At 58.2% G+C, this 14,675-nt stretch overlaps 1 protein-coding gene across 4 annotated transcripts; it reads left to right on the forward strand.

Moving 5' to 3' along the window:
• Positions 1-3,014: 3,014 nt before the first annotated feature.
• CTDSP1 (CTD small phosphatase 1) lies at positions 3,015-14,555 on the forward strand. Of its 4 annotated transcripts, none has more exons than XM_070772407.1 (7): positions 3,015-3,475; positions 4,874-5,022; positions 5,460-5,561; positions 5,751-5,807; positions 6,461-6,553; positions 6,692-6,877; positions 10,720-14,555. In XM_070772407.1, exons 1-7 carry the CDS (start codon positions 3,409-3,411, stop codon positions 10,915-10,917), a joined length of 852 nt encoding a protein of 283 aa, XP_070628508.1. In that variant the 5' UTR covers positions 3,015-3,408; the 3' UTR covers positions 10,918-14,555. The 4 variants fall into 4 exon arrangements, with proteins under 4 accessions (XP_070628508.1, XP_070628502.1, XP_019832198.1 ...); XM_070772401.1 differs by having other exon boundaries at positions 3,026-3,475; positions 5,457-5,561; XM_019976639.2 differs by lacking the exon at positions 10,720-14,555 and adding an exon at positions 7,594-9,474 and having other exon boundaries at positions 3,074-3,475.
• The last annotated feature ends 120 nt before the right edge of the window (positions 14,556-14,675 follow it).

A 14,675-nucleotide genomic window follows, 5' to 3' on the forward strand; every position in this document is an offset into this window, starting at 1 on the left:
TTTTCCTACTTCCTGGAGGTGCCCCCAGCTGTACCCCCTGTCCACCTCTTTAAACGATTCTCTAGGCATTAGTTGGGCACCAGGCCTATGCTGGACATGGGGGAGGGAGGCGCAGTCTCTAAATAAAGACTACCTGGCGGAGTTGGAGCGGGGTGGGGGGAGTGGGGGGGGGGGGGTGGAGGATAAGTAAACCACTACACACCGGTGTGTCAGCACACCTTCAAAAAACGAGGCAAGGTCCAGAGATCAAGTACTAGACAGTATTTTGAAAACTGAATAGATGGAGGGGGAACCCTCAAGGGGAAGGTGAGCATGCCAGGAGTTGGGGTTGTGTATTGGTGTGTGCAAAAGCTAGAGACATGCAACCTTGTTGGGAGTTCCCCAGAGAAACAGGCCGTCTGGTCACATGAGTAGTCAAGCTTGGAACTTAGAACTTGGGGGGAAAAGAAGGGGGAGGGGACCAAAGGGCCAGCTAAGGGGTAGCCCTGGGCCTGGGTAAGGGGTTAGCCATGAGGTCAGGCCAAGGCCAGTCATTCCCCTGCCTGGACCCTTCCCTACCCAAAAGGCTGCCCCTTCCCCAGTAGCTCTGGTCCTCCTAGCTTTTCCCCACCCGCCCTTGCCATGTTCAGATCTAACTAGAGAATCCTCCAGCCCCTCCAGCTGGGAATGGCCTGACACCTTAACTCTCCCCCAAAACGTCCACCCACAACTCTTATTACTACACACCCCCAGACCTCCCAACTCACTCGGCATCCACCCTGCCCTGTGGGAAGGTGCACCAGGTGTGCCTCGGGGCAGGGCGTCCAGTCTTTCTCTCCACATGCTGCCTACCCACTTGCCCGGGTTGGACCCCAGCTGTCAGATGGGGGAAGCTGAATGCTGGATGATGTCCCGAGTTGCCAGACCGAGCCTGGCTGAGTCCCAGTGTTTCTTGACTCACAGTCCCCATGACTTGATTTCTCCTGGAGTGCAAACCAACGAAACATATAACTAAACTGCACGGCGAACCCCACCTGCTGTAGCAGAGAGGGTAAGGGAGACAGCAGCTGGGTGTGGGTTTTCTTTCCCGGGGAAAACCCTAAGAACCCCACCCTCCAGAACGCTTCCACCGGCAACTCACTCCCCACAGACCCCTAGAGCCCGCACTGCCCGGGTGTCAGGACTCGGTCTGCATCCACCCCGCCCGCGCGGAGGGGGCACCTCGGCGAGCCCCGATGCCGGGGGATGGAGAGGGGGTGGTGGGAGTGGTGGGCGGGGTAAGCGGGGTAGGGCAGGTTTCCTGGGAGGAGTCAACAATTTCGAAGTCTGGGAGGGGACGATGGGGGTGTGTCTTAGGGGCCAGAGGTGAAGAGAATAGCGACTGGGCGGGCAGGGGGGCGCGGTCCTGCCCGCCCTATCCCCGCTCCTCTGACCGTCGAAGGGACAGCCGGCCAGGTTCCAGCCTCCAGAGAGGGGGAGGGGAGGGGAAGGAAGGCGAGCCGGTCAGACTAGAGACGAGGCCAGGGTTTCGCTCAGCCCTCCGCCGCCCATTTCCTTTTGGGGTCAGCACCGGCTGGGCATCCGGAGATAAAGCCGAGGCGCCGCCCCGGGGCCGCACCGTAGGGGAGGGGACTCCGCCCGGCGGCCGGAATCCCACCTCTGTTCCTGCCGCAGGGCGGGCTGAATCGCTCACTAGTGGGGACTCAGTTTCTTTATCTGTAAAACGGGGTTTTAAAGGAGTCGTTAAATGAGATGAGGGGCGCAGCCACAGCCGGACCCAGAAGTAACTGCTCGCAGCACGTTGGCGATTATTGTGACTAAAAGCAGAAAGCGAGTCGTGCTGTCCAGAGGATCCACAGACCCCGACCACCTCCCCACCCCGCCCTGGACCCCAGGCCCGAAGCGAATGCGCCCTGGGGCCAGCTCTGCTCACGACCCGTCGCCCGCGCGGGGTCTCTCCCTCCCGGGCGCCCCCTCCGCCTGGCCGGGAGAAAGCGCGCCGCGCTCACACCGGGCTGCCGGATGGGACACGACGCGCCCGCCCCGCCCCGCCCGGCGGGGGAAGGAAGTGCTGGGGCGTGTTTATCAAGCCTTGGCGTTATTAATATTTAAAAAATGTGAACACAAAACAGTAACGATAAATATAAGGAACTTCAGAGACAGGAAAACAAACAAACCCCGCCCGCAAACCTCACCGCGTAGCACACGGGAGTTTTGCTCGCGAAGAATCCGCGTGGAAACGCGAGCCCCGCGCCCGGGGCGAGTCTGCACGGACCTGAGTAGAGCGGGTGTGCCAGTGGATGTCCGTGGTCCCCACGGTCATGCATCGAATCCCACTGTGTGGGGCCCCGGCCTGATTTCCCCTCCCCACAGAGGGGCCGGCGGGTGGGAAGCAGAGGAGGGGGCCTGGGAAAAAGGAGGGTTTCATTTCTTCGAGGTCTGTAGGATTTGTCTATGCGAAGCGGTAGGAAGTGCATTCAGGCAGGACGAACAGCACGTATAAAGGCCCTGAGACGTGGAGGCCCTTGGCTTCAGGCAAGAAAACCAGGTGGCTGCAGTGGGTATGGGGAGTGGAGGTGGCCGGGCGCCCGGTGAGGAGAGGTCGGCAGGGGGCACCCCGGGGCAGACAGCTGGAATTTCTACAGGTCCGGGTTTAGAGAAAAGGGGCCGAGACTGAGAGTAGGTCACGGTCTGGTTAGGGACCTCATTATGTGGATCTGCATAGTCGTTGGGAGGTGCAGCAGAGGCTTTGCACACTCACGACTTCCCCTGCGACCACCGGAGAGAAGACCCACTTTTCAGACCAGATGGTGTTATCCCCATTTCCCAGATGAGAAGACCGAGAAGCTGCCAGTCCCCGACCTTTGGAATGTTCAGAGGTGGAGTCGCGCTGCCCCGGGGCACTCCCGGCGCGGGCGCCCCGGGCGGGCCCTGGTCCCGGGCCGCTTAGCGCGGAGAACCGTGGGCCGGGGTGCCGGCCCTGCCACGCAGCCGCAGAGGCTTGGCCTGGCTGGCGGGAGGGCGGGCCCGGCGGGAAAGGAGGCGGCGCCCCCGGGAGCGCGGCAGGAACCTGGCCGGGCCCGCCTCCTTGCCCGCCGAGCAGCGCCGGCCCCTCAAGTGATGAAAGCCCCGGCCGAGTCCAGGTCACGCTGAAGCCGTTGCCCTTTTAAGGGGGAGCCTTGAAACGGCGCCCGGGTTCCATGTTTGCATCCGCCTCGCGGGGAGGAAACTCCATGTTGTAACAAAGTTTCCTCCGCGCCCCCTCCCTCCCCCTCCCCCTTAGAACCTGGCTCCCCTCCCCTCCGAAGCTCGCGGGGATCCCTCCCTCCCACCCCTCCCCTCCCCCCCGCGCCCCGATTCCGGCCCGAGCCGGGGGGGAGGCCGGGCTCCCGGGCCAGAGTCCGGCCGGAGGGGAGCGCGCCCGGCCCCATGGACAGCTCGGCCGTCATTACTCAGATCAGCAAGGAGGAAGCGCGGAGCCCGCTACGGAGCAAAGGTACTGGGGAGCGCGGAGGGGCGCTTAGACCCGGCGCCGCAAAGAGGAGGGAGCCGAGACTCTCTCGAGGGCGACAGTTGCCGCCGCCGCCCGGGGCGCCCGCCTTGGCGGGACCCGAAGCTTCCAACTGGAGGGGAAGCTGGGTGAGAGTTTGAACTTGCAGAGACTCGGAGACCCGGGGCGGGGCCTGGCGCGTTTGGGGGCGCTTCGGTCTGCTCGAGGTGGGGAAACTGAGGCAGGGGTGGAGCACGGGGCGCCCTCCAGGTTTCGCAGACTGGGTGTGCGCGAGGCCGAAGAGTCGTCTCCCCCCCCCCCCCACTCCCCCATTGGCGCCAAGGGGGCTGGGAGATGGGGGGGCTGAAGAGGGCGCCTTCAGGCCACCAGCTGAGACTCCGCCCCCTCCGGGCCGCGGTCTGGCTGGGTCGCGGGAGGGGGCGCAGAGGTGACAGCGGGCTGGGGAGGGTTGGAAAGATCTCCCACTAACACAGGGCCACGTTCCCCACAAACTTCCGCGTCCCGCGTGGAGGCGCGGAGAGAGACAACCACTTCTAAGGATCGCCCGCGCGCCCGCAGAAGACGCGGGATCGGACCGCGCACTTGGCTCCCGGAGCCGGTGGGCGCCGTGTCTGTGCATACACGCAGCGACCCGAGATGCCGCCAGCTTGGGCCGGGCACCCCGGGACTGATGGTTCTGGTCTAGGGGGTCTGCTCCTCCCTGTCCTCGTGTGGACTTAAGAGGCTAGGAAGTCCTTCCAGGTCTGTCCACTTCTGGCCGGGACCTAGGTCCTCCCGGGGTCGAGGGTGGGGGGTTGGATAGGGGGTCGGGTGGAGGGTAGGCCAGTCTATGAGCGGGATCTAGGTTGGAGGTCCTGGCGGGGGCGGAGGAGGAGGAGGAGGGGCCAGTAGGTGGCCGCAGGACGCTAGCTTCAAGCCCCCACCCCCTGTGTCTGGGCCCAGCTTCAGGGAGGACTTTGGACCTCTGGAGGTGGAGGATGGAAGGAGGGCGGGAGTGGGCCCCAGGGCCCCAAGCCCCAGCCCTCTTTGGTAGGGGCCCCACTGACCAGGGGCTGCTCGGGTCCGGCGGGTGTCAGGAGGTGCCCCTATGCACTGCTCCCCATGCAGAGATGGAAACTGTTGGGAAGAGAAAACACCTCCTGTCCCAGCCTCCAACCAGCCCACTCCCTAGTGTGGGTGACGTTGTAGCCACATTAGAAGAACTTGTGGGGAGCGGAGGGGTGGCCTGGAGCCAAGACTGTCAGGCTGCCACCTTAGTGTGTCTCCCTCAATGAAGGAACCATGGCCAGATCCTCTCAGCCCAGGGGTTGGCAGCTGGGCATATAGGCACAGCCCTGCAGGCCAGGCAGTGTGCATGCCCCACCTTGGGCCTCCCTGCTTCAGGTGACCAGAAGTCAGCAGCCTCTCAGAAGCCCCGGAGCCGGGGGATCCTCCACTCGCTTTTCTGCTGTGTCTGCCGGGATGACGGGGAGGCCCTGCCCGCCCATAGCGGGGCACCCCTGCTCGTGGAGGAGAATGGTGCCGTCCCCAAGGTGTGTGCTGGCCAAGTGGGGGCTATGGGGGCACCTGGACTCAGCCCTTCGGGGGGTGTAGGGGAAGGGGGCTCTTCATGAAGTGCTGCTAGGCCCTGTGGAGGAGGGTGAAGCCCCCCTACCCCTCACCAAGCCCTCCACCCTCCCAGGCCTTCCCAACCCTGACTGCCTCCTAAGGGCCCCCAGCCCCGAGGATTCTGAATTTCCCCTTCAGAAGTGGAGGCTTTCCTCTGCGTTGGTTTCCCAGGTCAGGAAGTGAAGCCCTGAGAGCCAGGCAGCCTACCCCCAGGCTCCAGGGTTGGCAGGGGCAAAGCTGGGAAGGGGCTGGTGTTCCCACTCTGTCCTTGGGGCTCTCCAGGAAGAGGGCTGGGGTAGGAAAAATAACTGGGGCTTGAGAGAGGTGGCAATAACCAGCTCCCCCCTTGTCCCCACAGCAGACCCCAGTCCAGTACCTGCTCCCTGAGGCCAAAGCCCAGGACTCGGACAAGATCTGCGTGGTCATCGACCTGGACGAGACCCTGGTGCACAGTTCCTTCAAGGTGGGCCCCCGCCCAGCAGCCCTCAGGCCCCGGTCTCTGAGCCCTAGATGGGATTTTGATAAATGTGGAATTGTCAGAAGTCCAGAGAGGATGTGAGACTTGGCTGAGGTCACACAGACCCTGACCTGGCCTGGGAGGGTGGTCCTGGCGGGCCTTGCCCCAGCTCCAGCAGCTCTCTTCCCTCTGCAGCCAGTGAACAATGCTGACTTCATCATTCCTGTGGAGATTGATGGGGTGGTCCACCAGGTGAGGGGCTGGGGGTGGGGGGGAGGTGGTAGGGTTGGCATCTGTCTTCCAGACCCCAGGTTCCTCCCACCAGTCCTGAGAGCCCTAGATGGGATTTTGATAAATGTGGAATGTCCGGGGCCCAGAGAGGGTGTGAGACTTGCCTGAGGTCACACAGACCCTCAGGGACTTGGCCCAGCTCCAAGGCCTGCAGGGAGTGGGGTGGGGGGTCTTCCTCGGTGCCCCCTCGCCCCCACCCTGCCCGGGACCCAGTTCAAGTAATTCAGGATAGGTTGTGTGCTGTCCAGCCTGTTCTCCATTACTTGGCTCGGGGGCCGGTGCCCTGCAGCCTTGGGGTGAGGGGGTTGCCCCAGGCCCCCACATCCGGCCGAGGCCCTGGCGGAGGAAGGGGTGGGAATTAGTGATTCCCTCTGAGGTAGGGCCCAAAGACAGGAGTCGGAGGTTATTTGATCCTCTTCGGGGACAGTGGGTGGTTTACCTGGCGGTGGTGGGGGTGGCTGGCCAAGTGGAGCCCACGGGCCCTGGGACCAGCTGCCCTCCTGTGCTCCTCTACCTCCTGCACCTAACTCCTGCACAGCCCCCTGGCTACCCCACCCTGCCCCACCCTGCCCAGGCCCATGGGCCAGCAGTCCCCTCACTGGCCCACCCCCCAGGTCTACGTGCTGAAGCGGCCCCACGTCGATGAGTTCCTGCAGCGGATGGGGGAGCTCTTCGAATGCGTGCTGTTCACCGCCAGCCTGGCCAAGGTGAGCCCTCCACCCTCCGCAGGGCTCCCTGGGCACCTCTGCTTCCTGTCTGCCTCTGACACACAACCACTGGGCAGAGGTCTCTGGGTCCGTCTTGGCGCCCTCCCTGCCCCCGATGACCCACCTCCCACCCCCCAGTACGCAGACCCGGTAGCTGACCTGTTGGACAAGTGGGGGGCCTTCCGGGCGCGGCTGTTTCGGGAGTCGTGTGTCTTCCACCGGGGGAACTATGTGAAGGACCTGAGCCGACTGGGCCGAGACCTGCGTCGGGTGCTCATCCTGGACAACTCGCCCGCCTCCTACGTCTTCCATCCAGATAACGCCGTGAGTGCCCGGCAGGATGGGGGTTGGGGCCCTTTGGGGGTCTGGTCCCTCCCGTTCCTCCCTCTTTTCTCTCCTCGGTGGCCCCTGGCTGCTGCCTGCTTACCTTGTCCATCCACAGCTGCCCCAGGTCTCTTATCAGTCACTCAGCCCGTTCTGCCTGCATGGACAGGGGGCCTGCCATGGGTTTGGGTCCCTTGCTGGGCACTGGAGCAGTTTCCACTTCATCCTAACAGTTGTGAACTGTTAGTGGATCCCAGAATTAACTTTTTTAAAAAATGAACCGAAAAAAAAAAAAAAAAAAAAATGAACCGAAACTGTCCAAGTGCTTAGCACACAATAGGGTAAGGGCTTCCCAGGTGGCGCTAGTGGTAAAGAACCCGCCTGCCAAAGTGGGAGACGTAAGAGACGTGGGTTGGATCCTTGGGTCAGGAAGATCCTCTGGGAATGGCAACCCACTCCAGTATTCTTGCCTGGAGAATCCCATGGACAGAGGAGCCTGGCGGGCTACAGTCCATGGGCTCCCTAAAAGTTGGACACGACTGAAGAGACTGAACTCAAACATGCAGGGTTGAGTATGGTTCCCTAAAACTTCTGCTCTGACTTGTGTGGTCAGTGCAACTTACTGGGGAACGGTGAGTGAGGGTGCTCGGGGCTGATCTGGACGCTCTGTGCCCAGGGCCCCCTGCCCCCCTCATTGCCCCGCACCCATCTTCCAGGTACCAGTGGCCTCATGGTTCGACAACATGAGTGACACAGAGCTCCACGACCTTCTGCCCTTCTTTGAGCAGCTCAGCCGTGTGGACGACGTGTACTCAGTGCTCAGGCAGCCTCGGCCGGGCAGCTAGTTAGGCGCCACGGGGCTCGGACCTGCCCCTGACCACACCCGCACCCCTCTCACTTGGACTCTGCCTTAAGAAAACTCAGCGCCATGGGGAAGCGGGGTCTCTCCCCACCAGCCCCGCCACCAGCCTGGCCAGGCTCTGGAGGGGGCAGCAGGCTGCACGGAGGGCGATGAGCCCCTGGGTCCCTGAGTCAGTGCCTTAGAACCTCCTCCTTGGGGGACCCTTGGGGCTCTGCGTGCCACTCCCCCTTCTTTCCTCTGTCTCTCTGCACCGCCATGTTTCTCTGCTGCCAAATTGGGCCCCTCAGGCCCTTCCGGTTCTGCTTGGGGGCGGGGCAGGGTTTGAGCTGCCCTCTGCCTTGGACCCCCCTCCCCCCCCCAGCCTGGGAACAGTGGACACCAAGTGCCTTGCATAGAGCCCTCTTCCCAGCCGATTTTCCCAGGGCCACAATCCGGGTCAGCTCTGCCTGGAACAGCCTTCAGGTTGCTGCAATCTAGGCTGGTGGGGCAGGACTCCGTCTCCCCACCTCTTTCCTGGGGACTGCTGCAGGCCCCCCTCACCCCACCTCTGCCTAGGGCGGGGAGGGTTGATCTGTTTTCACTTGTGAAGGGAGCAGGGGTCTGTTGTTCAGGACCCCAGAATCCAGCTGCTCTGGGTTCACCAGCTGCTGAGGGCTACTTCCCACACTGCCCCAAGTTCCAACCTCTCACCTCTGCCTTGGCCGCCCTGGAGGCCCTGGGGCTTGGCGCCCCCAGCTCCGTGTGGGGGCCCAGGCAGTATCCTGCGGTGCCATATAAATATGTATATGTGTATATAGACTTTTAGAGGAGGGGGAGAGGGAAGGGTCCAGGTAGAGACACCCTTCCCTCTCCCTTTCCTGGGCCCATAAACAAGGGGGGGAGGAGGGAAAGGATTTTTACATTTTTTAAACTACTATTTTCTGAATGAAGCAGGCTGGCCCAAGGGGCCCCAGGCCCTGTCCTTTGTCCCTCACACCCTCTCTGCTCCATTCATTCATTCATTCAAGAAACATGTATTGAGCACCTTTTCTGTGCCCAGTGCTGTGCCAGGCCCACCAGCAGAGTTTGTGTGTGGGTCTCTCTAGACCACCTAACTGGTGCCTCCCCACCCCACCCCGTATTTCACCGGTGCCTTTAGGGGATCTGTAGGAAGTGGGACCCTTCTTGTGGGGTTTGGGGGTCTCCAGGAAACCTGGCCAAGCTGTCCCCCAGCCCCTGTGCCAACCCCACCCCTGCAGCCCCTCTGCTTTGCCCCCTGCTGGCTGGGGGCAGCTCCCAGGACGTCCTGCCTTCTAGCTCTCAGTCCTTTATCTGGAATCCCTCCCCCAAATGCTGAGTCTGGAGGCCAGAGCCTTGGGCTCTCCCAAAGGCCTAACGGTTAAGGGGACCCACATACCAGTGCCAAGGGGGATGTCAGGTGGACGTGTCATTACCCTCCACCCCAGACAGCTGAGGGTGGGAGGGAGAACAAAGTTGGTCTGACTCAGGTGACCCTCCCATCTAAGTGCCTTCTCTGTAATGGAGAACCCCACAGTTTGATAAGAACTAAAGCTAAAGCCAGACTCCCCCCCCCCCCCCCCCCAATCCTGGCTGTGTGGTTATTGGTGGGAAGGGGGCTGTTGAAGTTGGGGGAATGTCCAGTGAAGCCACACCTGCTTCAGCAAACCCTGTGGAGGGAAGGGCTGCCCTCACCCTTCCAGGGGCATCAAGCCTGAAAATGCAAACTTTGAATGGGTCCGAGTGCATCTGTGCCGTTTGCTGTTTAGTCACTAACTCGTGTCCAACTCTTCTGAAGCCCTGTGGACTACAGCCCACCAGGCTCCTCTTTCCATGGGGTTTCCCAGGCAAGAATACTGGAGTGGGTTGCCATTTCCTTCTCCAGGGATCTTCCCTCCCACCCGGGGGTCGAACCGGTGTCTCTTGCATCGTGTGCGTTCGCAGGCGGACTCTTGACCGCTGAGGCACCAGGGAAGCCCGAGTTCATCTGACTGTTATTTAATTCTACCCGTTTTGGCCTCAGTTATCTGATCAGCAAAATGGAGCTAGGCCCTCTTTGCAGAAGTGATTAAATAATGCCTGCATCGGGAGGACTCCATAGAGTATTAGCTCTGAGGCGAACTGAAATGCGTCCCTAGGAGAGGCCCCTGGAAGGTATTTGGAGACTGGAGGGGTGTGGTCTCCGCCCCGGAGTGGAGGGGAGGGACCCGTGAGGCCCCAGAGGGTGGAGGGGAATGGGGCGAGCTAGAGGAAAGCCAAGTTCAGCTCCAAACGGAACTTGGAACGCAGCTGACCCAGGCCGCGCGCGGACGGCCGAGGCGTCGCTGGCAGCGCTGCGCCGCCGGACCCGGCTGCGGGCAGGCGGAGGCGTCTGGGGCCCCGCGGGGGTGGGTGGGGTCGCGGCCTCGGTCTGGTTCACCTCCGTGGCCCTCCCCCGCTCCCGGCCGCGGCCTCTCACTACCCGCCGGCCGCACCCTAGCGCGAGCCTCCGGCCCACTTCCTGCCTCCGCCCCTGCGGCCCTGGCAGAACTTCCTTTGCGAAACTGGGCCGCCCCGGGCCTTGGCAGGAAGTGCCCTCCCGGCTCGCCCTCGCCTCCTGGCCGCTAGAGGCCTCTCTGTCCTCGCGGAAGCCCGGGCTCCCCGGCGCCGGGCCTCTCCCGCCGGCCCCCTGCCTGGGCGCAGACCCTCTCCCCGGGGCTGGAAGGATGAGGGCCGGCCTAGAACGAGGCCCTTTCCCGGGGGTGGGTAGCTTTTCCTCCAACCCCCTATGCACTGGGGAGAAGGAAGATTTGCCCCTCTCAAATCTGATTCCGGGGCCCCGCTCCCCCCATCTCCACCCTCTGCCTCTCCCAGTCCTCATCCCCTCACCTTGTGACTTCAGCCTCCTGGCGCTCCAGACGCTGCCGTGTCCCCCCAGGTCTCTGCAGCGTGTGTGTGATGCTGCCCCCTCCCCCCGCCCTCTCCCCTCTACTTTTCCTGGTAGAAAAGCGTCACGAAGCCATCACCCGGGAGGAGAGCCCGCAGAACCCTGAGCTCCAGTCCCAGTCTGAGCCGAAGCCCGAGAGCCCTTGGCCGGGTCAACACCGAGCCCTCCCTGCCTCCTGCCCGGCCCTCCTCGGGGTCCTGCTCTATTTCCTGCTCTCCATGCAAACACTCGCCCCTCGCCATATTTGCATCCTGAAGGGCCTGTCACTGCAGAGAGTCACCACCGCTCCCAACTTTGAGACCTCAGCCAGCCTCCCCCCCCCCCCCCCCCATACACACACACTTCATCCACAGAATTCAACGCGACAACGTGGACTGTGGTGCCAGGCACTGGGCCAGGACCCGGGGATATGCCATGACTAGGATGCGCTTCTGCTCTCAAGGAACTCACATCCTAGTGTGGAGAACAGACATCTGAATATGCTGTCCAAACCTGAAATGCTGCAAATGCGGGGGGGGGGGGGGGGGGTGCAGGCAAGAGATGACATGGGGGAGGAGCACAGGGGACACCGTAACCTCCCCTGGGGGTACATGGGGAGCCTGGAAATCCTTGCCAAGGATTTGGGAAGGAGGCAAGGTTCAGGGGAAGGTGGTCTGTGCAGGGAGGTCCAACGGGAAAGGAAGCCAAAGCCTCAAGGGACACACTAGGGAGCGTGGGAAGTGACAGTTTCGAAATTGCACACAAGGGGGGAAGGAGGGGAAATGACACTGCAGAAAAGCAGGAGCGAGATAATGCAGATCTGTAGCCCGACCAAGGGGGTGGCCTTTTCCTTGCAGGGAGGGGGCGCCACAGAGGGACGCTGAGCGGGAGAGAGGCACGTGCAAGCCTGGCAGCCACCCGTTGGAAGCTGCATTGGGTGTGTGTGTGTGTGTGCTGTTCTGTCCAATTCTTTGCGACCCAATGGACTGTAGTCCGCCAGGCTCCTCTGTCCATGGAATTTTCCAGGCAAGAATACTGGAGCGGGTTGCCATTTCCTGCTCCAGGGGAATCTTCCCAACCCAGGGATCAAACCCGCATCTTTGTCTCCTATGTTGGCAAACAGATTCTTTACCACTGAGCTACCTGGTTAGGGACCTAAGACTCTCCCTAAGGGGAGACCACAGACATGGTTTCAAAGACAGAGGATGAAGACCTGAACTGCAGCCAAGACAGTGAAGAGGGAAGGACGAAGTGATGGATGTGACACAGGAGATGAACTTGGCAGGAAGCTGCGGCTGGTTGGCTCTTGGGACAGCGGTGGAGGGGAAGGAGGAAGGCAACCTGACTTCTGGCTTTGGAGACTGTGAACATGTCTCTACCTGAGGGGCTTAGTTACTTACTGTTTGCTTGTTACTCACAGAATCATGGATACACCACTGCTGACAGGAATATACATTTGCTGCAGCCTCTTTGGAGAATAATTTGACCGTTGAAAATATTTTTAAAATGCAGACACTTTTTCATCTGGCAGTTGGATTTTTAGGAGTTTATGTGGTAGATAAAATGTATATTCATGTAACTGTATGCATATGGGTATTAATTTTGTTGGTAATACCTGATGCGAAGAGCTGACTCATTTGAAAAGACCCTGATGCTGGGAAAGATTGAAGGCAGGAGGAGAAGGGGACGACAGAGGATGAGATGGTTGGATGGCATCACTGACTCAATGGACATGAGTTTCAGTAAACTCTGAGAGTTGGTGACGGACAGGGAGGTCTGGTGTGCTCCATGGGGTCCACGGGGTTGCAAAGAGTCAGACACGACTGAGCGACTGAACTGAACTGAGCAGCAAAGCACTTGAAATAACTTCAGTGTCCAAGAATAAGGAACTAGTTAAATAAATGTTGCTGTATCTATACCAGAGAATACTATATGATGATGAAAAACAACGAGGTGGAACTATCTATCTACAGATAGACATAGACCGTTCCATGTCTGTCTACAGATACAGAATGATCTCCAAGATAAACCAGTCAACAAAGCAAGCTTCCTAACAATGGTGATGGTGGTTCTCCACTAAAGAGAAATATAAAAGTAGGTACAAATACATGTATATAATTTTGTATACTCCTGTAAGGTACACAAGAAATGGAAATTGTGGCTAACTGTGGGTAGCAGAGATGGCAGACTAGATGGGAGTCATTTAAGATGGGAGCAGTTGTCTCAGCGTGAGTGATGCAAAGTTTGATCCCATATAATATAACACATTATATTATATATCTGTTTATATTGGGAATTATTTTATCAGGTCCACTTATTAATTTTTAAAAATAAAAATTGGCTTAAGTTAAAAACAGCTTTCTAAATATATTATCAAAGATAGAGATCACAAATTTCATTTCTTTTTTCAGTCATTGCATGCCTGCTCCATACCAGGCACCACAGTACAGCAGTGAGCAAAACAGACACTTCGGGGGGGAAAAAAACAGGTATTAACAAGTAATTACATAATAATATTACAAAAGGAGAAGTGCGTGTGTGCTCAGTCATGCCCAACTCTTTGTGATCCCATGGACCAACTGTAGCCCACCAGGCTCCTCTGTCCTTGGAAGTTTCTAGGCAAGAATACTGGAGTGGGTTGTCATTTCCTTCACAAAAGGAGAAGTAGAGAGTGGTAAATAATTGGAAACTTTTGTGCTGCAAGTGCCCTGAGATGACTTCAAATTGCCCCAAGATTACTCCAGTTCAGTTCAGTCACTCAGTTGTGTCTGACTCTCTGCGACCCCATGGACTGCAGCACGCCAGGCTTCCCTGTCCATTACCGACTCCCGGAGCTTGCTCAAACTCATGTCCATTGAGTCGATGATGTCATCCAACCATCTCATCCTCTGTCGTCCCCTTCTCCTCTGCCTTCAATCTTTCCCATCATCAGATTCTTTTCCAATGAGTCAGTTCTTCGCATCAGGTGGCCAAAGTATTGGCCAAAGATTACTCCAAGATGACTTCTAATTGTAAAGGGGAAGGGTGCCTTTAGGGTGGCAATATCTGGCAATAACCACCATAATCAAGGGATCAAACTTCACATCACTCATGCTGAGATGTCTTGATGCTGGGCAGAGTGAAGTGCACAGCAACACCTTTGACCATGTTGCTCACAGTGTGGTCCAAGGACTGGAACATCAGCACCACCTGGGAGCTTGTTAGTAACGCAGTTTCAGACCCCACCCCAGACCTATGGAATCAGAATCTGCACTTCAAATAGATTCCCCATTGACTCTTAAGATATTATAGCTGGAGAAACATGGCTCCTTTTTACATATTCTTGAAAAGAAATTGTTAAACCAGAACCTAACCAAACCTTCAGAGGTGCTTTCAGTTTGTGGGAAATACAGGAGGAAGAGGAACAAATTAAATAGTACACAAAGAAAGACTTAGAGAAATCCCAATGTGAACGTTCTACTACACACTGCCCTCGATGCGGGTAAGTCAGCGTCAGGAAAAAGTCGGGGCTATTCTAGATTTAAAAGATACTGAAGAGACGTAACAGTCAAAGAAAGTGCATGATTTGATCAAGAATCAATGAAACCAGATATTACAGTCCTCCTGGGAGGAACTGACTGGATTGAGTAGAAGATGATATTAGAAATAATTATTAATGTTCTCAGTTGTGAAAATCTTATTACAGTTATGAAGAAGACTGTCCTCACTCTTAGGAGATGAATGACAAATATTTTGAGCTAAAGTACAATAATATCAGCAGCTTATTTCCAAATATGTATATGTTGCAGATCTTAATTCTTGAGTCCATGGCTGTTTATTATACTATCATACTATTATTTATACTTTTCAATATGTTTGACATTTATCAAAATTAAGAAATTGGGAATAATTTTTAAAAACATATGTTCTCTGGACTTCCCTGGTGATCCAATTGTTAAGACTCCGTGTTTCCACTGCACAGGGCAGAGCTTTGATCCCTCCTTGGAGAACGAAGATCTCATACACACACACAAAACCACAAAACACATACGTTT

Source organism: Bos indicus, chromosome 2 (genome assembly GCF_029378745.1).
Source record: "Bos indicus isolate NIAB-ARS_2022 breed Sahiwal x Tharparkar chromosome 2, NIAB-ARS_B.indTharparkar_mat_pri_1.0, whole genome shotgun sequence".
Lineage (NCBI taxonomy): Eukaryota > Metazoa > Chordata > Mammalia > Artiodactyla > Bovidae > Bos > Bos indicus.